This window comes from Pseudopodoces humilis, chromosome 3, assembly GCF_049639895.1.
Source record: "Pseudopodoces humilis isolate 2021_Gansu_Grassland_sample_001 chromosome 3, ASM4963989v1, whole genome shotgun sequence".
Lineage (NCBI taxonomy): Eukaryota > Metazoa > Chordata > Aves > Passeriformes > Paridae > Pseudopodoces > Pseudopodoces humilis.
Genome location: NC_142202.1, coordinates 113,008,054 through 113,028,363, shown reverse-complemented (window position 1 = coordinate 113,028,363; position 20,310 = coordinate 113,008,054). Strand labels below are relative to the sequence as shown.

The window sequence follows — 20,310 nt, the reverse complement described above, 5'->3', positions numbered from 1 at the left end:
ATGGAGCTCGGTGCCATGGTGACACTTGGCAGCCACCAGCCCCACTCCCCTCATCCCCTCCGCGGGCGAGGGATGGAACTGGAGCCGTGGGTACAAAACCCGGTGCCGCATCTTTATTGTGGGGGCAGTGTGGGGCCGGGGCAGCCAGGGCGGGCCGTGTGGGGCAGGAGTGTGTGACGGTGGGACAGCGAGGGCTGGGGGGTGCTGATAAATAAGGGGGTGGGGGGGGGGGGTCCCGGCAGGGCGTGGGGACCCCCCGGCCTGGCTGTGCCCTCGCGGGGGACCCGGCAGCTCTAGGGCTCGTCGGAGTCGTAGAGCAGGGCGGCGCTGAAGACGGTGAGGGGCTCGTCGGGTGCGTGGGCCAGGCGCCCCGACACCAGGTCCACGCACAGGGTCTCGCCGGCCGCCAGCGGCAGCAGGAGGCTGAAGACGCCGAGGGCACCGGGGCTGGGGGCCTGCGCGGCCACGGGACCCTTCTCCAGCCCCTCGGGCTGGAACCCGGCCGAGTCCAGGCGGGCGATGCCGTGGCCGGAGCGGGACAGGACGGCCTCCAGCCCCTCGCCCCGGTGCCCCGTCAGCACCGCGCTCACCAGGTACCGCCCGGGCACCGGAGCCGTGAAAGTGCCTACGCCGGGAAGAGGGGATCAGGGACCTGCAGGGACCCCCGGTGCCCCCAGAGCCGGGTCTCCTGCGGCACCCCAAGGCCAGCGGGCCATCCCGGGACAGGTGCGACTCCATCCTAGAACCCCCGGCCACCATCACACGCGGGCATCGTGCTCCCCCTGTGACTCTGCCGCCCCCGCCTACCCCACAGCCCCTACTGCAACATCCATCACCCCAAAACCACCCCACGGCCCCCAGAGCATCCCCAGCGTGCCGCGGGCTCTCACCTGTCTCGGGATCGTAGGCACCGCCGTCGTTGAGCAGGACCTGGTCGAAGAGGACGGTGCCCGGCTCCGTGCGCTGGGTGCTCAGGGCAGCCGAGAATGCGACGCGGGGCACCGAACCCGGCTCCCCGACCTCGCCTGGGCACGGTGTCAGGATGTGGCACCCCTGTGCCCCCTTCCCTCACCCCCTTAACCCTCAGCCACCCTGGTACCCTCTGCAGCCCAGCAGTCCCTGTCCCCCAAAGCCAGCAGCCACACCCCATGACCCCTCCTTACCCACCCCTTCAGTGTCCGCGCCCCTCCTTGACCACGTCTCCACCACGTCCCTGGCCCCCCCTGCTCCCCGGCCCCCCAGCGCCCTGTGCCTCCCCATGCCAACCCAGACCTGCTCCCATTGCACCCCCGGGCCCCTCCCCGCTCCCCATGTGCCCCCCAGCCCTCCATGGTCCTCCCTGCATCCCCGGCCCCTGCCCTACCTCTCTCTCCAGGCAGCCCTGCAGGAAAGATGAGGAGGAGCTGCTGCAGGGCCAGCTTGGGGCAGGACCCCCTGGGACAGGGTCTGGCCTCACCTGCGTGGTCGGGGCACGGGGGGGGGCTGAGCCTTACCGGGGGGACCCATGGGACCCTGTTCTCCATCCTTGCCAGGGGGCCCAGTGGGGCCAGGAGGGCCTGTCTCGCCCACGGGGCCAGCAGGTCCAGGGGGGCCAGGGGGGCCTGAAGGGAGGAGGGCGTTAAAGCCACCTTGGCCCCACGGCTGGTGGCCCCATGCGTGATGCCCCCTTGTCCCCACACACTGCAGCCCCACAGCCGGGATCCTCCTGTGGTCTTGTGCCCCCACACCCCAGCATCACCCGGCCGAGCCCCTGCCTCCCCACACCCCACTGCAGCACTCCCTGGTGACCCCACATCCCCACACCTCCAGCACCGTTCCCGCAGCCCCACGTGCCCACCGTGCCCCACAGACCCGGGATGTCCCGTCCCCCCACGGCACCCATATGTCCAGATCCCCCCGGTCCCTTACCCCCCGAGTTCTCCGTATCCCCGCAGCCCCGCGGCCCCTGCAATGCCCCACGTCCCTCCCCGTCCCTGCAGCCCCCCGCGCCCCCCGCGCCCCCGCACCGTGTCGCTCCCGCTGTGCCAGGCGGTGCAGCTCCCCGCGCAGGTGCCCCAGGCTGGCGTTCAGGGCGCCGAGCCGGGGCGGCAGCTCCAGCGCCTTGTCCAGCAGGGCGGCCTGGCCGCGGGCCGTGGCGTTCAGGTCCCGCACGGCTCCCCACAGCCCCGCAACGTGCCGGCCCAGCCCATCGCGGACGCCCCGCAGCCCCCCGGCCACCGCCTCCAGCTGCTCGCAGACCCCCTCCAGCTTGGCCACGCGTGGCTCCAGCCCCGCCGGGCAGCCCCCGGCCCTCGCCAGCTCCCTCGCCAGCGCCTCCAGCCGCTCCTCGCTCTCGGCCTGTCGCGCTGCCGACGCCGCCGCCGCCTGGTCCAGCTCGGCCACCACGCGGTCGGTGACGGCGCTCAGCTGGCGCTGCCGGGCGTCCTGCTCCTCCAGCGCGTCCTGCAGCCCCTCCACCGTGGCATTGAGCCCGCTCAGGGCCGCCAGCGCCGCTGCCAGCTCCCCCCGCAGCTCCCGCAGCTCCGAGGGCGACGTGCCCCCAAAGACGCCGAACCCCTCCAGCGGTGCCTCCAGCCCCTCCGACTCTGTGGGGCCGGGCGGGAGCTGCTCCGGCTCCCGGGGGGGCGGCGAGGCGCAGGGCCGGGAGCAGGGCTCACCGCTCAGGTCCGCCAGAGCCGCCTCCAGCCGCCCTGTCCGGTTGCGGAGCAGCTCCAGCTCCTCGGCCAGCGCCTCTCCCCGCGCCCCCAGCAGCCCTCCCAGGGTCCCGGTCAGCCCGTCCTCCCAGAGACCTTCGGTGTCCTCTGGCTGCCGGACGTGGGGGCCGAGCACCCCGTCCTGCCCCGGGCACGGGTGGCCGCAGCGGGCCAGCAGCTCCTCGAGCTGGTCCAGGCGGGCGCCGCGCTGCGCCCCGCTCGCCGCCAGCCCTTCCACCGCCCGGCTGAGGTTGGCCAAGCGCCCCGGCAGCCCACCCGGCCGCCCCTCGGGCTCGAAGGACCACGGGCCGGCGCGTGAAGCGTTCAGCCGCCCCTCCAGCTCAGCCAGCCGCCGCGCCAGCACCGGTCCCGGCCCCGGCACCGCTGCCGGCCCCGGCAGCCCCTCCAGCCGCCGCCCCAGCGCGGCCAGGCGACGGAGCAGGTCCGGGGACGGGGGGGCCGCAGGGGCGGGGGCCAGGCGGCTGCTCAGGCTGCTGATGTGCCGCTGCACCGACTCCACCGCATCCCTGTTGCGCTGGTCCACCGAGCCCACCAGCTTCTCCAGCGCCCGCATACGCTCCCGGTCCTCGGCCGCCTGCCGCCGCAGCCCCTCGGTGCCGGTCGTGCACGCAGCGCACAGCTCCTGCAGCCGCTGCTCCAGCTCGTACAGCGCCGCCGTCCCCGGTCCCCCCGGACCCCCTGGGCCGTCCCGGCCGCCCTCGGTCCGGCGCAGGCGGGTCTCCAGCTCCTCCAGGCGCCGCTGAAGGTGGCTAAGTGCCTCCCGCACTTCGGCGGGGGCGGCCGCATCAGCCGGCTGCTCGCCCCCGGGCTGCCCCTCCACAGCCGCCCGGGGCGGCTCCTGCCCGGCCCGCAGCTCCTCCACCTGCTCGCTCAGCCGCCGCACCTGCTCCTCCAGCCGCCGCACCTTGTCCGTGTCTCCGCCGCCTGCCGTGCACCGCCAGGGACAGGGTCACCCTCACGACACATTCATTCCCCCGCCACCGCGTCCCCCGCCCCAGCACTACCTTCACCCCCCAGGCCACTGAGGGGGTTGCCAAAGCCAGAGAGTGTGGGGCGGCCGGGCCGGGGCAGGGGACGGCCGGTGGGCTGGGGGGATGCTGGAGAAGGCCCCTCGCTGCAGTCCGGGCCCGAGTATCCCTGGCAGCAGCGCCAGGCCAGCTCTGACACCGTTCTCTGGGACACCTTGTAGCGGGGCCGGAGGAAGCTGCGGTACCTGCAGGCGGAGGGGACGGGGGGTTGGGGATGGAGGGAAAGGTGTGGGGCTGCCCCACAGAACCAAAGCCAGCACAAGCTGCAGCTTGACCCAGCAGCGCCGCTGTCCTGCTCAACAGCCAGCGGCTGGGGGGCCGCCCCTGCCCAGCCCTGTCACCAGTATCACCCCAACACCAGTGTCGTCACAGCACCGATCCAGAGAGCTGCGGGGTGCCTCAGGGTTTTGGCTGCACGTGATGGGGGGACAGTGACCGGTCACCCTCCGGCACCACTTGAGGTCACTGACTCTTGCGCAAAAGTAAACACGGCTCCAGGGTGGGTAAACAGCAGCGGCGGCGGCACGGCCGCGGTTCGTCCCGGCTCTGCGCTGGCCCCCCCAGAACGGCCCGAACCCCTCCAGAGCCCTCCAGCCCCGTCCCGGCCCCACTCACGCCAGGACACGGGGGCACTGGAGCTGCCCCCAGGCGCAGGGCTGATAGTCCGGCTTGATGAAGCTCTCGACGCCATCCTCCACCACACAGCTCACGCTGCGTGTCACCACGTAGGCACACCAGTTCCTGGCGGAGGGAAGGGGTCAGGGCACACACCCGGAATGTGCTGGCACAGGGCATCACCCCGGCACGCATCAGGCATTGTCTTGCTACGGACCGAGCATGGCACACGCTGGGCATCATCTGGGCACGCACCGCACGTTTTTCCTGACATACGCGAGGCGTCATCCCGGCACAGAGCAGCCATTGGCACTGCCCTAGCGTGGACCTAGCATCATTCCAGCACACAGCAGGCACTGTCCCGGCACACACCACGCACAGCATCCCGCCACACACCAGGCATTGTCCCGGCGGGGAGTAGACACCAGGCGTCACCCCGGCAGAGACACAGCAACGCCCCCCGCCTCAGGCCTTCCCCGACACGCACCATCACCCCAGGCACACCCTGGATCCCCCAGCACAGCCCGGCCCCTCTGGCCACACCCTGGATCCCCCGAGCTCCTGTGCTTGTCCAACCAGCCCCACCGGTAGCACCGTCATGGCCCAGTGCGGCGGGTTAATGGGCCGGAGCTTGCCCCACCACGGCCTCTCAGCCCTGCCTGGAGACCCTGCAGAAATGGCTGCAGCCCCCGCCCTGCCCTGCCCTGGGGAGCCCTGCAGGGACGGGGCTCCGCCAGGAGTCGGGTGCCCACACCCCATCACACCGTGCTGTGCATCCTCCGCTGCCTGGCCCAGGGACGGGCACCCTGCATGCTGCCCCATGGCTGACCCCGTGCTCCCTGCCCCTCTGTGCCACACGTGGGTCCCCAGCCCAGCGCCACAGGCTGCGGGGACCCCAGCAGCCCCCCCGCGTGGGACTCCAGCCTGGCCCCGCTGCAGGGACCCCGTCGCAGCCTTATATGGTACGGACCCGAACCCGGGCCCCGCTCGGGCCCCCAGCCCCACTGAGCGCCCCCCGGGGAGCGGCCCCGGCCCTGGGTCCCCGCCGCGGGGCCCCGGTGCGGCGGCCGGTTCCCGTCAGCCCGGCTGGTTCCCCTCAGGCCCCGGCTGGATTCCAGCTCCTCCCCGGGGGCCGCCGGGAATTCCTGCGCCGACCGACGGCCCCCCTCATTCCCCCCCCCATCCCAGCCCTGCTCCCGCGAGGCCCTGGGACCCCCGGGCTGCCCTGGGGTCCCACCGCCCCGCACTGGGGCTGCCCCCATCCCAGGCGTGGGATGGGACCAGAGCTCCCCTGAAGGGGCAGGATATGGGTACACCCGTCGTGCTCCCCGAGCCGCGGGGATGGAGCACCGCACACCCCGACCCGTGGGGAGCCCCCGCTGAGCCCCCAAAGCCGCAGGTAAAGGCGCCGGAGGTGCCCGCCCCAGGGACCCCACGCTGGGCCAGGTCCTGCCATCCCCCCGGGGCCACCGTGGGGCCGGGGCAGCCCCGGCCCTGCGGCCGCGCTGCTGCAGCGCTGATGTGTCCGCGGTGAATATGTTGCGACCCCAACCCAGCGTGGGGCCGTCCCCAGCCCTGCGCCCCCGCAACTCCCCGACCCACAGACACGGGCTGCCCCACGGCCCCAAGCTGCCCACGGTACGAGATAGGACGGGGATGGGGACAGGGGTCCAGGCCCCTCTCCCTCTCTCCAGCAGCGCTGACCCACGCGTGGATGCCGAGGAAGGACCGGCCCGGAATCCTCAGCCCCGCTGCACCGGCGGCCCCGACCCTCCACGTGCGCCCACTGCCCACCGGTCCCGGGGGTGACGCCCCCGCTTAGGGGACCCAGCGCGCCTCCCGCCGCCCCCCGGCCTGGACGTGGCACGTGTCGGTGCCCGCCCGGCGCCGGGCTTCCCGTGGCATCGGGGTGGGGGCTGCAGCCCGTGGCCCCGCGGCCGCCTGGGTCGCCCCGGTGCGTCCCGGTGCTCTTGGCTCCTACCTGTGCCGGCTGGCGGCCCGGGCACCGCTGTGGGCCGCGGCCGGGCCGGGGGCGAGCGGGGCGGCCCCGCCGGTGTAGAGGCTGTACCGGGGGGGAAAGTTGGCGGCCAGGGCCTGTGCGGCCAGAAGGCACGGCCAGAGCCAGGGTGCCATGCTGGGCTGGGGCGGCTCCGCTCGGCTCGGTCAGCCCGGTCCGGCGCGGCTCAGGACCGCATGCGGTGTCCCGTCGCGGCTCCGCGGCTCTGGGAGGCTCGGCACGGCTCGGCTCGGCTCTGCCCTCCCCCCGGCCGCCCCTCGGCCAGCCCCTCGCCACCAGAGCCGCCCCGCCGCCGCTGCCCGCCGGCGGGGTCCCCGGGGCCCCCCGCTTCCTGCCCGCCGCGGCCCCCGCCCCAGCCGCGCCGGGCACCGCGGCCCCCGCCGGCCCCGCCGCCGCCACATCTGCTCCTCGTTAGGCCGGGCCGGGACTGGGGCAGCCAGCGAGGCCGGGCAGGGGGCCAGGGCGCGGGCGGCCAGCGAGGCGGCCGGGGCTACCGCCGCGGCACCGGCACGCCACGGCCAGCGGTCGCCCACGGCCACCGCTCTGCCGCTAGCACCGGCTCCGGCAGCGGCTTCGCGCCGTGCCCCGCATCTCCCCGACCGCCGGTGCCCTCGTTCCTCACCCCTGCACGGGGCACGGCAGCGACGGGTCCCGGCAGCGCATCCCGCGGTGCCACGTCCCCGCGTGCCCGTGCCCCTGCGCCAGGTGACACGTCCCGGTGCCAGCACCGAGCCGGCTGCCCCCAGCCCCCCCCGACACCGCGCTGGGGACACTGGGGACACTGGGGGCACTGGAACGCCAGCGGTCACACAGCAGCCACCCCGGGCCGCCGTGGCCCCGAGCCCACGGTGATGCCATGGCTTCCCCGGACCGTGTGGTGACGTCACGGCCTCACGGTGACATCACGCCTTGGCCCCGGCCCCACGCTGACGTCAGGGCGCGGGAACCCCCCGGCCCCGGGGAGCCGCGAGTGCGGGTTAAGCACAAACAGCTGCCGGCAGCTGGAGCGGGGAGAGGGGCGGGGGAAGGGACATGGGGGAAGGGGGATGCGGGGGAGGGGGACGTCGGGGAAGGGGACGCGGAGCTGAGGGGCCCGGGGCTGGGCTTGGCCAGGTCCCGGCCGTAGCTGCTCCCAAGGGGGGATGGTGTCACCTCCTCTGTGCTCTCAGAGGCTGTGGGGAGCTGTGGGGGACCATGGGGGTCGGGGGGGGTTGGCCTTGCCGTGTCCCAAGGGACTCCAGACCTTGCTGGGGCTCTGCGGCCGAGCGCGGGGAACAGTGGGGGACCCTGCTCTGCCCCAGCACAGCTGGGGGCAGGACCCCGGGGGGATTCGCTGCTGGAACCCTTCGACTGGAGACCACCGATACATCCCAATACCCCCAGCCCACCCCAGTGCGTCCCAGCACATTCCAGTATGCTCCAGCTCAGCGTAGCCCAGCGTGCCTCCATACCCCCGATACACCCCGGTACGGCTCAGCAAAGCCCAATGTAGCCCATCTCGCTAAAGCCTGGCGGCGCCGCCCGCTGTCATCAGCTGTAATGAGCTGTCACTAGTGTCATTAGCGCTAATTAGCCGCGGCCGCCCTGAGGCCGCTCGGCCCCGCCCCGCCCTCGCGCCGCGCCTTGTATGGAGAAGGAGCCGGCGGCGGCCGCCAGGGGGCGGAGCAAGAGGGGCGTTCCCGTAGTGACCACGCCCCTCCGCGTGACGTCACACCACCCACGAGCCCACCGCTGGGCCGGGGCCCGGTTGCCGTGACGTCACAGCCGGGGCCAGGCGCCTCCCGCCGTGCCCCGCGGCCGGAAGCGGCACGGGCAAGGGAGACGTGTCGGAGCGGCGGGCTCGGAGCGTGAACCGGGACACCGGGGGTGCCGGGCGGAAGAGTGAGCCGGGACACCGGGTGTGGGAGCGTGAGTGTGAGCCGGGACACCGGGGGTGCCGGGACACCGGGCGCGCCGCTGGGCGGGCTGTGAGGGGCCTGCAGCCGGTGCTGCCGGTGGCCGGTCCCTCCGCAGGGCCCCGTTTCCCCGCAGGATGATCACGGACGTGCAGCTCGCCATCTTCGCCAACATGCTGGGCGTCTCGCTCTTCCTCCTCGTCGTCCTCTACCACTACGTGGCCGTTAACAACCCCAAGAAGCAGGAGTGAGGAGTCCCGGTGAAGCCCCGAGCGCGATGGCAGCGCAGCGCCGCCGCCGCCCGTCCCTCCCTCCCGGGGGCCGCCCCGCGACGGCTCGGCGGGGCCCCGAGAGGAGCGAGGCCGAGCTTCTTCCAGAGCAGCTTTAACAGAAACACGATGATCCACGACAAAACCGTGTGACGTTCTAAACTCCCCGTCGGGCCGGGCCCCTCCTCCGGGCCCGCGGGGAGGAGCGGGGCTGGGGCGGGAGCGCGGGAGTCCCTCGGCGGGCCCGGGCGGGGGGCTCAGCGCAGGAACAGAGGAGCTGTCGGCAGGAGCTGGGCAAGGGGGGATCGGTGTTGGGGTGCTGTGGTGGGGGCCAGCGGCGCGGGCAGGGACAGGGGGGACACCGGGCCCTTGCACAGGTGCTGCCGGCACGGGGCAGGGCAGAGCCGGGGCAGCCCTGCAGCTCCCCGGTACGGCGGGGCTGGGGCTGCGAGCCTCTGCCCCAGCACAGGAAGGGTCCCTCGGTGCTCAGCACCCTCGCGGGGGGCACTGGGGCCTCCGGACAGAGCCCTGTGGGACAGAGACTGGTGTCAGCGGGTCACGATAGTCCTGGCAGCCCCAGCTCCTCTCATGCCCCACAGCCCCCTGCCTGGGGCTGTCAGGTCACCCACTCTCCCTGCCCAGCAGGGGCTTTGCTCTGGGCTCCCACTGCCCCACTGCTGGCAAGGGCTGCGAGATGACCCCACGCTGCAGCTGGCAGCAGCACCTACCCAGGCCTTTCTGGGGCTCTCCGGGAATTCAGCTTCACTGGGAGCACCTGTGGGAGAGGGGAGAAGAGGATCAGCGTCCTTCGTCCCTGGGGTTTTCCCATGTCTTGGGGAAAGGTATATGGGACAGAAATATCTGGCAGAGCCCCACAGGTGGGGAGGTTCCCAGTCCCTGAGGGGCTCCCAGTGTTTGGGGCAGCCCCCCAAAGGTCTTCCCCCAAAGGACCCACTCTGCAGAGCTGTGGGGCAGCTCCCTCCCTGGGCACAGGCCCTGCTGCACCCCCAGGTCCCCTCCCTGCTGGTGCCTCTGATACCTGCAGAGGTGCCATGCCCTGGAGCTGTTCCATGCCTCGCTGGGCCTCCCGTGGTCTGTGGCCGGTGCTCAGCGCTGCCCGCGTGCCCGTGGGCAGAGTCCCTGTGTGACAGAGGAGACAGAGCTCAGCTGGTGTTGGTGGGGGCTCGGTCACCAGCTGCCCATCCCGGGGCACAGTGGCACAGCCCAGTGACACTGTGGTACCCTGCAGTGGCCACACACGTGCCCCTCCCTGCCAGCTTTGCCATGGCTGGGCCCCTCCGCACAGCCTGACACCGAGGGGTCGCTCGGAGCATCTGGTGCTGGTGGGAGGATGTGAAGGGCACAGAGCTCAATCCCAGCTGTGCTGCCCCAGCTGTGCTGTGTGGTTCTGCACATCACTGGCCCCAGCTCCAGCCAGTTCTGGCTTGGCTCCCATGGCACTCGTGTGACCGTGCTAGCCAGGAGTGAGGAGCTGGGGGCACAGCCGTGCCTGCTGAACCAGGGTATGTCCTGGAGCATGGGACATCCGCTCAGCTAGGGGAGCTGGGGGAAAAAGGAAAGCATTTGGGGGTCTGGCTGCAGTGGACAGCACTGAAAAAACACCTGAATTACTTCAGTTTTGCACCCAGTCTCTTCTCACCTGGTTCAAGTTTTTATCCCAATCCAGTTTTCTCCCCATCCCACTGAAGAAGTGAGGTGGGGAGGGCATACCGCCCACTGGGGTGAAGCCAGGGCCAGACCCCGCAGCAAATGCGACCCTGCAAGCAGGAGTGTCTGCTGGGCAGGATGGGCCACAGCCCCTGCTGCCAGTGCAGCTACTGGCAAGTGGCAGCCGATTTCACCTGGACTAAAACCTGGTGACCAACTTCAGCTGGCAAAGGCCAGCAGTGGCTGAGGGTGTCACTGGGGGTCTGGCAGAGACCCCCTCACCCTAGCATGAACACAGGTCTGGACTCCCCAGGGCGTGGCCAGGCTGGGATGGGACATGGGGAAGAAGGGGGAGGGTGGAACAAGACCAGGGCAACAGGGTCTTTACCCTGTGCAATCCAGCCCCCAACCCTATCACACCTCCAGGCATACTCGGCTTCCTTCCCCACTGCTTGCGGAGGGCAGAGGCTGCAGTGGCACAGCCAGCAGGAGGGCACGAGCACAGGGCTTGGAAGGCAAAGCCAGGGGTCAGAGCATCCCTGGCCCCAATCCCCGTGCAGACACAGTGGTGCTGACAGTGCTGGGCCCCTCGTGGGTGGAGTGGCAGCACTGTGGGAGAAGGTGCTGGGAGAGCTGCCAGTGGCCAGGCAGGAAGCAGGACAAGCTGATGCCAGGGCAGGGGAGGAAGAGCCAGGTCCCAGTGCCAGGCAGCAGGAAGGTGCAGTGTCCCATGGACACTGCTGGTCACTGTGCTGGAGGAGGCCACGCCAGTGGGGACCACGGGCCAGGGAGGCAGGAGACCCCACCCAATTGGTTCTGGGGACACCATGGACCTGCTCTGCCCCTCCAGCTCACACGGTCTGTTCCTGCTCATGTCCCCAACTGTCCCCAGTTCCTTCAGCCAGGAATGAGGCCAGGGGTCGCTCCAGGTGGGCCCGGCCAAAGGAACAGACAGAACAACGTGCCCATGAGAACATCAGCCTTTTATTTCCTCCCCACCATGTTCTCATGGCAGACAAGACACAGTCATGACAGAGGGCTGGGCAGCAAACCCCGAGGGCAACACAACGGACACCAGAGGAATGCAGAGGTCAACAACACAAGCGCAGCTTCAGGCACACCCAGGCACATACACAGGCACCTGCCCCCAGCTTGCACCCCCAGCCCTGGGTGCTGGGAGGCTTTGGAGCACGGTGCCCCCAGGGCTTCCCCTGCCACTGCCTGCTCCCCAGGGCCCTGAGCCCCTTCCCCACGGGGGCATAGCCAGTGCAGCACATCAGCCTCCACCAGAGGGGACTCTGCATGTTGGAAACCCTCTGGTGGCCCCTGCCAGCTCACCTCACCACAGCCACAGGTCACAACCCACTGTTGCCCAGCCAGTGCCTAAAGAGGGGAAAGGCACTTCGGTGTGTCCCTGCTGGCCTTAGGAATGCTTGGAAACAGTGGGAAGTTGAGCAAAAGTTTTCTATACTGGCTTCTTCAGAAGCCCCTTGGCCCTGGCACTGGAGGGGGGAGCACTGCCCCATTGCCCAGGGTCCCACAAATCCCAGTGGAGCAGCAGCAGCTCCTGCCCAGCCAGGGCTGAAGGGCCGTGGAGGAGGAGCTCAGCTGGGCTGTAAAACTGCAGGTCTTGCTGTGCACAGTCAGCCCTGGCCCAGGTCAGGACCCTCCTGCGGGGATGGGGCCCCTCACACTCACTGTTCCACACAAACCCACTGTCACTGTGTCCGAGCCCAGCACAGGCCAGTGCTGACCTCCCTCAGGGCCGTGCTCCCGCACAACAGCTCGACAGGCGCCGCAGCAGGCGTGCAAGGGGTCCCCAGCCTGGCTTACCTCTGCCCAGGGCCGGGGTGCTGCCGCTACTCAGGGGGCTCTGGGAGGCCACGGCCGCAGCCGGGGGCCTGGGGCTGCCGAAGGTGAAGCTGGGAGAGGTTCGGATTCGGGGGGAGTCCTGCTGGCTGCCCCCGCTGCCACTGGTGCCGTTGCTGAAGCTCCTGGCACGGGCCAGTGTGTTGTCAGAGGCCGAGGTGGGCAGCCCTCTGGAGGGGTGAGAGATGGGGGTCAGCCCAGCACGGTGAGGGGGGCTCCCCTCTGCACCCTCCACCCACCATCACAGGCCAGCACCGAGTGCTGAGCGGCTGCAGCACCACCTCTGGCAGAGCCCTGGACTTCTCCTCAGGAGCTGGTGAACAGCTGGGGACAAGGATGTCACCAGAACACTCCCTGAGAGCTGCAGCCCCAGCGCCCTGTGCCACACATCGCTGTGCCAGCAGCGTTGTCTCAGGGTTCCCACGTCCTCACCCTCAGTCCCAAGTCTTGGAATTGCTGAGTTTGGAAAAGGCCTTAAGATACCATCGTGTCCAACCCTTCCCCAGCACTGCCAAAGCCACCACCAACCCATAGCCCCAAGTGCCACATCCACAGAGCCTTTAAATCCCTCCAGAAATGGAGACTCTACCCCTGCCCTGGGCAGCCTGTGCTGCCAGGAAGGAATTGTTCCCAATATCCAACCTGAACTTCCCCTGGCACAACTGGAGGCCTTTTTCACTTGTCCTGTCCCTTGTTTCCTGGGACCAGAGCCCAAGCCCCACCTGGCTCCACCCTGCTGTCAGGCAGCTGTGGAGAGGAAGAAGGTCTCCCTGAGCTTCCTCTTCCCCAGGCTGAGCCTCCCAGTGCCCTCAGTCTCTCCCAGTCCAGTCTTGGAGGTGATGCAGGAGAGACCTCCCAGATTACTGGGGCAGTCAAATCCCAACCAGTTCACTCTCTGCCCTTCTCTGCCGATGGCTCGGAGCAGAGGGACTGACAACAGCAGTTCCCAGAGCTTGCAAGAGCTAGGGCCAGGGCAGGTGACCCTGGCAGGTGACTCACTTGGGGACATTTATCATCTCTAAGTGCCGTTATCCTGCAGCTCCCACGCTCGCCCCAGCCAGCCCTTACGTGGAGCTCCTGGGGGGGGTCCTGGCACCTCCTCTCCTCCGCGGGCCCCCGCCGGCGCCGCGCAGCCCCCGCACGTGCTTCAGCATCCAGGCGCGCAGGTTGCCCAGGCAGGTGTGCTCCGAGAGCACGATCCGCGGCCAGGGGTTGCAGTCGGCCATGTCCAGGGCTGCCACGGCCACCGCCCGGCCCACCTGCCCGGGACAGCGCACAGGTGAGGGGGGCACGAGGAGAGAGGAGGAACAGGAGAAACGTGAACCGATGAGCATGAGAGGGCACAACGAGAGGGCCCAGGGAGAAGGGGAGCACAGGGAGAGAGGAAGCATGGGGGAAGAAAGGGACACAGGGAAGGAAGGATACAGTAGGGGGCCCTGGGGAGAGGAGTACTGACGGGGTTACAGGAAGAGGAAGACACCAGCAGAAGGGGGCACGAGGGGAGATGAGAGCATCAGGAAGGGGGGATTCCAGGAATGGAGAATGCCAGGGGCACTGGGCAAAGGGACAGCTCCCTACAGCTCAGGACAGCAAAGTTAAGTGGAAAGAAACCCCAGCCCCAGATTCCAGCCAACTCTATCTCACTCCCCATGCAGGCTCCCCTGAGACCCCTGTACCTGCTCGAAGAGCTCCACGGTGTACCGGGAGGGGAAGGCGGGCGGTGGCGGGGGGCTGGCACGGCCGTTGTCATGGCACGCCCCCGGAATGCTGTTCACCAAGCGCCCCGTGTTGTAGTTGCACTCCAGGGTGTAGCTGTGGGGCACGAGGGAGCCCATTAGGCCACAGACCCACAGGAGGGCTGGGGTTATCGCACATTATTCCCCTGGGAGAGCCACTTCAGCAGATTCACGGCACCAGGAAGGGGGCCCTGCTCCAAAGGACACAAAGTGCAGGGGAAGTGGCAGGGTACTGAGGACAGCACCCTCCAACGGCAGGAATGGCCATGCCCTGTGTGAGGATGCATGGATGTACCAGAGATCAGCATGATGGGAATTTGGGATGGATGTCTGGGGCCCTGAGGGTGGCACCCAAAGTGCCAAGGTCTCTGTGAGGAGTCCTCCTGGTCACCTCTGGAAGGTGATGGGGATTGGGGGCTGTCCCTGATGGGTAGGGGAAAGGAATCATCTGATGTCGTCACCAACAATCCAGGAAGTGGGTGGCTACAGCCTTCCCCTGACCTTCAAGGTGCCTTGGAGCACTTCCTCCCAGAGGAGGAGGGATGGAGAAGTGTGGGCTAGGAGCTGCCCTAGGATGGCTCCTGTCTGTCCCACTGCCCAGAGACAGCTGCAGGGCCGGCACAGCAGAAAACCTGAGCAGCTCTGTCCCAGTCTGCCTGAGGGACCACATGTGCACTGTGAGCACTCTCAGCACATTTTTGGGTTGTTGGATCAACAACCTGGGCTGCTCCGGGTCAGTGACAGAGCAAAGTACCCCAGTGACCCACGCCCAAAGCCCACGTGTGTGTTTGTTCCTGTGGGGCTGGACTGGCACTGAGCACAAAGCAGCAGCTGAGTACACAGCAAGCACTGACGAAACTGAGAGAACCTCTGGGTCTGCCTGCCTCATCCGGTGGTGTGTTCCCAGCACAGGAACAGGCCAGGTAAATCCTGGGAGAGGGGTGGATCACAGGTATCCCCAACTCATGGGACCATTGATAGGCTGAGGCTGGAATCTCACACACAGCCATGGGGATGCTGTGCCCACTGCAACTCTACTTAGTTACAGCTCAATATAGACAGAAACACCCAGGAAAGAGGAGAATTCCCCTCAGAAAGCTGTGCAAGAGCAGGGAGAAGCCAGAGCAGCTGCAGGAGGGATGGGGAGGAACAGGAAGGAAAGGAGCCTGGCTGAGCCTGCATCTCAGGAACACGGCAGCACCCGGCACAACCAGGCCCAGGCTCTGCTGACCCGCCCTGGGGCCACGCAGGACGTGCCTGTCCCACGGAACTGGTTCCCCCTTTGTCCAACACCCCCACCCAGCAGAAGCACTTAGTGCTGGGCCAGATGGCCCCCGGGGCTGCCCTACCTGTGGATGATGCCCAGGGCCTTGTAGATGGCCACGCGCCCGCTGCCCTCCTTGGACTGCCCGTCCCGCTTGTCCCGGGCATACATGTTCTTCTCCGAGAAGTTGCAGCCCGTGAAGTCAAAGTGAGGGGAGTTCAGGGAGATGAGTTTGGGGAACAGCATGTTCTCCACCTGCAGAGTGCAGGGAGCAACAGGGGTGACTGGGGACCCTTGGCTGCTCATCCTGCTCCAGTGGGACCAGTCTGCCCACACTTCCAGGGTCTCACAAGATCCGTCTGTGCCCATGGCACGTTGCCCACCCCCTGCCCACCTCCCTGACAGCCAGCTGGGAGGACACCCTGATGACACATGCCAGCTCCCAGGGAAAATGTGAGACCTCCTGCTGCCCTGGTCACCAGACTGGGGGAGGAGAGGAGAAAGAAGCAGAAAGGAGGAGGAAGGAAGGGAAAGAGAAGGAAGGAAAGGAGAAGGAAAAGGAAAAGGAAGGAACTGTGACAGGAACAGATGTGACAGATGTGACATTCCATGCCCATCTCACAGCAGTGGGAGCACTGGGGTCCCTGGGCAGCGGGCAGAGCAGCAGGAGGGTCCTGGCAGCCGCAGCAGCCCCAGAATTTAGCTGTGCCCTCACCTGGTCGTTCTCGTCGCTGAAGCTGTTGCCGTACATGAAGCAGCCGCGCTTGGACGCGTGGCCATGCAGGTCCACGTAGTAAGCCAGGCCACTGTCCCGGGGTGCAATGGGCTCTGGGGGCTCAGCAGCTTCGGGGCTGGGGGCTGGGGGAGGCGTCCACAGCCCCTCCTCACAGTGCTCGGTGCTGTGGCTCGAAGGGAGGATCCAGGCAGCTTGCTCTGTGCTGTCTGGCAGCTGGGCACCCTGGGCCGGGCAGGACTGGGTGCTGGCACGCCAGGTGCCGGGGCAGTTGCGGAGGTTGTTGGTTTTGTCCAGCTCTGATAACGTGGCCTCCACGGCCGGGACGGGACAGTTGGGAGATTTTATGCTCAGTGAGCTGGTGCTGAGTGGGGAGACAAACGTCCTCCAGTCCGGAGAGCCCGGCAGGACGCGGCTGTGGATGTGGTGGTAGAGCAGGATGGCTTTGGCACCGTACACCGCAGGGTGCAGCTCGGCGTCGGGGTGCAGGTACTGCCGGTTCAGGTTCACCCCGCGCGAGTCCGTTCTGCAGACAGAGCGGAGACACGTGAGCACCTGCCAGGGCGCTCCAGCAGAGCTGAGCTCACCTTGGAATGCCGAGGGCTTTGGGCTCTGTCCTGGAGCACAATGGCCAAATCAACAGCCAGAAGCTGCCAGAGCACTGACACTGCACAGTGCGGCAGAGCCCTGCACAATCCTCCCCAGAGACAGGAACGGAGCTGGGAAGGGGCTGGAGCACCAGGAGGGGCTGAGGGAGCTGGGAAAGGGGCTCAGCCTGGAGAAAAGGAGGTTCAGGGGGGACCTTGTCACTTCCTGCAACTCCCTGATAGGAGGATGGAGCTGTGGTGGGAGGGTTGGGTTCTGCTCCCAGAGAACAAGAGACAGAACCAGAGGGAACAGCCTCAAGTTGAACCAGGGAAGGCTTAGGTTGGATACTGGGAACACTTTCATTGTGGAAAGGGCTCTCCAGCCCCAGCACTGGCTGTCCAGGGCAGGGGTGGGGTCCCCATCCCTGGAGGGATTTAGAAGCCCTGAGGATGTGACACTTGGGGCCATGGGTCAGTGGTGGCCTGGGCAGTGCTGGGGAAGGGTTGCACTCAATTGTCTCACAGGGCTTTTCCAACCCAAGTGAACCTGGGGTTCTGTGATTTTATAAATTTTACAAAAATCATACAATCAGCTTTCTGAGATCCCTTCTTCAGCAAACTCACCGCCTTTTCCCTGCCTACACCCATCACTGAAGGACACTCACTTTTTGCTCACATCTATCAACCAATATTCAACTAAATGGTTTCTGCTTCTTTTTCTTGGGGGAATGGTTGGACTCAATGGTCACGCAGGACTTTTCTAGCCCAAATGATTCCATGAAACACAGAGCAGGCTCAGCCAGGAGAGCCTGGCTGGGCCCTGCACTCACCGGTAGTGTCCCCGTACCACCCCATCGGGGTTCAGCATGGGGATGAGCTTGAAGACGAACATCCGCCGCAGCATTTGGGCACGGGGATCCTCCTCCCGCAGGATGAAGTCCAAGAAGCCATTGAAGACAAAGCTGGAGGGGGTTTCTCCTGGGTGGACTCTGCTGCTGAGGAAAAACACCTGGGGACAAACAGACAGGGTGAGGGGGGCATCCTGCCTGCCCCAGGATACTGCAACAGCGAAGGGTCTCACAGACTTTGCTCCACAAACTGCCCAAATGCTCCAGCCCTTGGGGACGCGATGCCGTTCTGGTCACAGACACGGGGGCTGCAGTAAGTTGACAACACGTGGGCCAGCACAGGGGCTGCTGGCCCCCCATCCCCAGCCCAGCCCCAACACCTGCGTGGTCTCTCACCCTCTTTCCAGTGAAGCAGTGAGGCCGGGGTGTGCTGGTGTCTGGGAAAAGCTTGTCCAGCCGGGGCTCCCGCTTCTCCTGCATGCCATGGCACGAGGTGATGGTCAGCAGGTCCACACGCTGCTTGTCCAGAGAGTGGCAGAGCAGCTCCCGGTGGTAGTAGACCGAGTCAAGGGGGCTGTGGGGTGAGAAGGGATCTCAGCCAGCCCCAGAGCAGGGGGGCTCCCAGCTGGGTCGGGAATGCTGCCTGTACTCACAGCCTGAGCTCTGTGCCCCGGGAGCTGAGCAGCCCCAGCCCCACAAGGACCACCCCTACACCTGGGCTGTTTGCTGCTAGATGCCCTCAGAGCCTGCTGGGAACATGAGCAGCCGTTCCTTCAGGGCAAGGAGGGGGCCCAGGGCTGGGGTTTGCACTGCCCAACCCCCCAGCTGTGGAAGCGGTGGGGGATCAGCTCATGCACAGACAGACCTGGCACAGAAGGTCAGGTCATCCCACGGGAGGGATAATTCAGCCCAGCAGGAGGGACAGGACACTGAGGGATTCATCCCACCAGGGAGATAACCCATTCTGGCAGGAGGAGCTGGGTTCCAGAACAATCAGGGATCTTCTGGAATGTGGGTAGCTCAGGGTGAGCTGCTGCCACTGCTTGTACAGAGCTGGGGCACAGAGAAGCATGGGCCAGGCATCTATGGGGAAGGCACAGAGACCCTCCTGCTGCAGACAGAGCTTCCCCAGGGGAAAAAACTCAAGCAGGCACAGACCAGGAAAGGTGTGAGGGCCAGGAAGGTGGGACAAAAGCCAGAAAGCAGAAAGTGGGAGGCACACCTGCTGGGGGACATGTGCCTGCAGTCCTGGAAGCGGCCGTCCAGCTGTGCCAGCATGTCCTGGCACTCAGTGTAGGAGAAGGGGTAACAGAAAGCAAAGTAGGTGGTGGCCCCGCGGTGCTCCAGGAAGCGGTGCACGAAGGACAGCACGAACTGCGTCTCCACCACCTGCCACGGACACGGAGAGGGGTGGGCGTGGGCTCGGGGGCAGAGCCACCCTAGCACAGCCCCTACTGCTCTCCTCTGGCCCCCACCAGGCACTGGGGGTGCCCATGGCCACTGGCCCTTGGCTATCCCCATGGCATAGCAGCTCCTATCCCTCCCTTGGAGATGCCAGGAACAAACCAGCTGCTCCACTAACCCAGCAGACTCTGGAGGTCACCTCAGTGCCGGAAGTGAAGGGTGGCTGTGCCCCCAGAGCTGCCCTTGCCCGACCCCTCCCCCGGCACAGGGAGCGTTCCAGGTTCTCACCTGGAAGCTGGGCCGCTGCCGGATGCGCTCCCAGCGCGGGCGCACGGGCAGGGTGCGCACGAAGGGGGTCATGCCCTGCGCGTACAGCCGGCTCTGCTTGTTCATGTTCAGGATGTGCAGCTTGATCAGCTTCCCCGGGGCACCCCCCCGCACGCTGAAGTAGAACCAGGACCTGGGGAGGGGTGGAGCGGCGCCGCCTCAGCCGCTGCCCGGGGGTCCCCGAGCTCTCCGGTGTCCCTTCCACACACCCGGACCCACCACGAGCCTGTCAGAGCCCCGGCGGGGGCGGACCCGGAGCGCCTGAACCCCCTCCCGGGGCTCCTCCGATCCCTCGATCTTCCCCAGCCCCTTTCCTCAGACCCCCAGCCCCGCCGCTCCCTCTGCCCGGGGAACCCAGCCCAACGCGGTACCACCCCGCCCCGCCGGAGCCTGTCAGACCTCCGGGGGACGGCACAGACTCCCCGAGCCCCCCCAGGGCTACTCTGGCTTCCCCAGCCCCATTCCTCAGCCGCGCAGCCCCACCGACCGCGCTCCCAGCGACAGCCCCACAGCGCAGCAGCCACTCCCGGGGCCCCGCCACAACCCTGCCCGGGGGAATCCACCCGGACCCCGGCACCTCCGCCCCGTACCAGCCGCCCCTTCCCGGTTCCCCCGCACACCGGTACCTGTTGCCGTTCTCATACTCAGTGTGGGCGCAGTCGGGCTGCGTCCACACGTTGAACTCGTAGTCGGCGGCGGGGAGAGCGTTGGCGCGGGCGGCGGGGCCGCCTCCCAGCTCTGTAGGCCGCACCTGTTCTACGTGTGCCAGGTTCCCCGAGTCGAAGCGGGAGCTGAAGAGGAGACCCCCGCAGCGGATCTCCATGGCCCGGCAGGGCCGGGACCGGCATCGCCCCGGGACGGCCCCGGGACGGCCGGTACGGGCCGCCCGGCAACAGCAACGCACGCGGCCATTGGCTGCCGCCTCCCAGCAACGTGCCCGCCCATTGGCTGGCGCCTCGGCAACGAACGCAGCGGCACGGGGACCGCAGGTGCTCTCGACCACGCCCCTTTCAGGGCACGGACCACGCCCCTTTAGTGTACTGGCCACGCCCCTCGCTGGGCTCCGTCCCCAGAGGTGCGACCGGACACCGGGAATGAATGGACACCGGGAGTGACCGGACACCGGGAATGAATGGACACCGGGAATGAATGGACACCGGGAGTGACCGGACACTGGGAATGAATGGACACCGGGAGTGACCGGACACTGGGTGTGAATGGACAGGGATGTGCACAGACACGGAGCACAGGTGTGCACAGACAGAGCACAGGTGTGCACAGACAGAGCACAGGTGTGCACAGACACAGAACACAGGTGTGCACAGACACGGAGCAC

The 20,310-nt window shown here is 67.7% G+C and overlaps 3 protein-coding genes across 7 annotated transcripts; 1 reads left to right on the top strand and 2 right to left on the bottom strand.

Moving 5' to 3' along the window:
- Nucleotides 1–139: 139 nt before the first annotated feature.
- Nucleotides 140–6,580, bottom strand: EMILIN1 (elastin microfibril interfacer 1). The gene is made up of 8 exons (XM_005532747.3): nt 6,339–6,580; nt 4,358–4,483; nt 3,719–3,927; nt 2,007–3,638; nt 1,494–1,601; nt 1,364–1,381; nt 891–1,025; nt 140–625 (listed from the first exon to the last, which is right to left on the bottom strand). The coding sequence occupies exons 1-8, from the start codon at nt 6,488–6,490 to the stop codon at nt 294–296; spliced, it is 2,712 nt and encodes a 903-aa protein (XP_005532804.2). The 5' UTR covers nt 6,491–6,580; the 3' UTR covers nt 140–293.
- A 1,360-nt stretch (nt 6,581–7,940) lies between these two features.
- On the top strand, nt 7,941–8,683 carry OST4 (oligosaccharyltransferase complex subunit 4, non-catalytic). 3 transcript variants are annotated; one of them, XR_015772236.1, is made up of 2 exons: nt 7,941–8,282; nt 8,406–8,683. XR_015772236.1 is itself a non-coding variant. In XM_014261293.2 (2 exons), the coding sequence occupies exon 2, from the start codon at nt 8,407–8,409 to the stop codon at nt 8,518–8,520; it is 114 nt and encodes a 37-aa protein (XP_014116768.1). In that variant the 5' UTR covers nt 8,113–8,255; nt 8,406; the 3' UTR covers nt 8,521–8,683. The 3 variants fall into 3 exon arrangements, 1 of the variants encoding a protein (XP_014116768.1); XR_015772237.1 differs by having other exon boundaries at nt 7,941–8,288; nt 8,406–8,543; XM_014261293.2 differs by having other exon boundaries at nt 8,113–8,255.
- An 89-nt stretch (nt 8,684–8,772) lies between these two features.
- Nucleotides 8,773–19,869, bottom strand: AGBL5 (AGBL carboxypeptidase 5). Of its 3 annotated transcripts, XM_088053385.1 has the most exons (13): nt 19,601–19,869; nt 18,936–19,107; nt 18,466–18,632; nt 17,640–17,817; nt 17,226–17,404; nt 15,791–16,334; nt 15,161–15,330; nt 13,752–13,887; nt 13,144–13,334; nt 12,040–12,245; nt 9,578–9,678; nt 9,267–9,313; nt 8,773–9,066 (listed from the first exon to the last, which is right to left on the bottom strand). In XM_088053385.1, exons 1-13 carry the CDS (start codon nt 19,795–19,797, stop codon nt 8,796–8,798), a joined length of 2,559 nt encoding a protein of 852 aa, XP_087909511.1. In that variant the 5' UTR covers nt 19,798–19,869; the 3' UTR covers nt 8,773–8,795. The 3 variants fall into 3 exon arrangements, with proteins under 3 accessions (XP_087909511.1, XP_087909510.1, XP_087909512.1); XM_088053384.1 differs by having other exon boundaries at nt 9,267–9,678; XM_088053386.1 differs by lacking the exons at nt 18,466–18,632; nt 19,601–19,869 and having other exon boundaries at nt 9,267–9,678; nt 18,936–19,048.
- Between the last annotated feature and the right edge of the window lie 441 nt (nt 19,870–20,310).

Coding starts and splice junctions, on each gene's coding strand:
- AGBL5 (XM_088053384.1), bottom strand. CDS start 19,797: ATGGAGATCCGCTGCGGGGGTCTCCTCTTCAGCTCCCGCTTCGACTCG. Junction 16,335..17,225: donor GTGGTACGGGGACACTACCG/GTGAGTGCAGGG, acceptor CTCTGTCTGCAG/AACGGACTCGCGCGGGGTGA. Junction 9,067..9,266: donor AGAGCCCCAGAAAGGCCTGG/GTAGGTGCTGCT, acceptor TCTGTCCCACAG/GGCTCTGTCCGGAGGCCCCA.
- EMILIN1 (XM_005532747.3), bottom strand. CDS start 6,490: ATGGCACCCTGGCTCTGGCCGTGCCTTCTGGCCGCACAGGCCCTGGCC. Junction 4,484..6,338: donor CGGGCCGCCAGCCGGCACAG/GTAGGAGCCAAG, acceptor TCCCTCCGCCAG/GAACTGGTGTGCCTACGTGG. Junction 3,928..4,357: donor CAGTGCCCCCGTGTCCTGGC/GTGAGTGGGGCC, acceptor CTCCGCCTGCAG/GTACCGCAGCTTCCTCCGGC.
- OST4 (XM_014261293.2), top strand. CDS start 8,407: ATGATCACGGACGTGCAGCTCGCCATCTTCGCCAACATGCTGGGCGTC.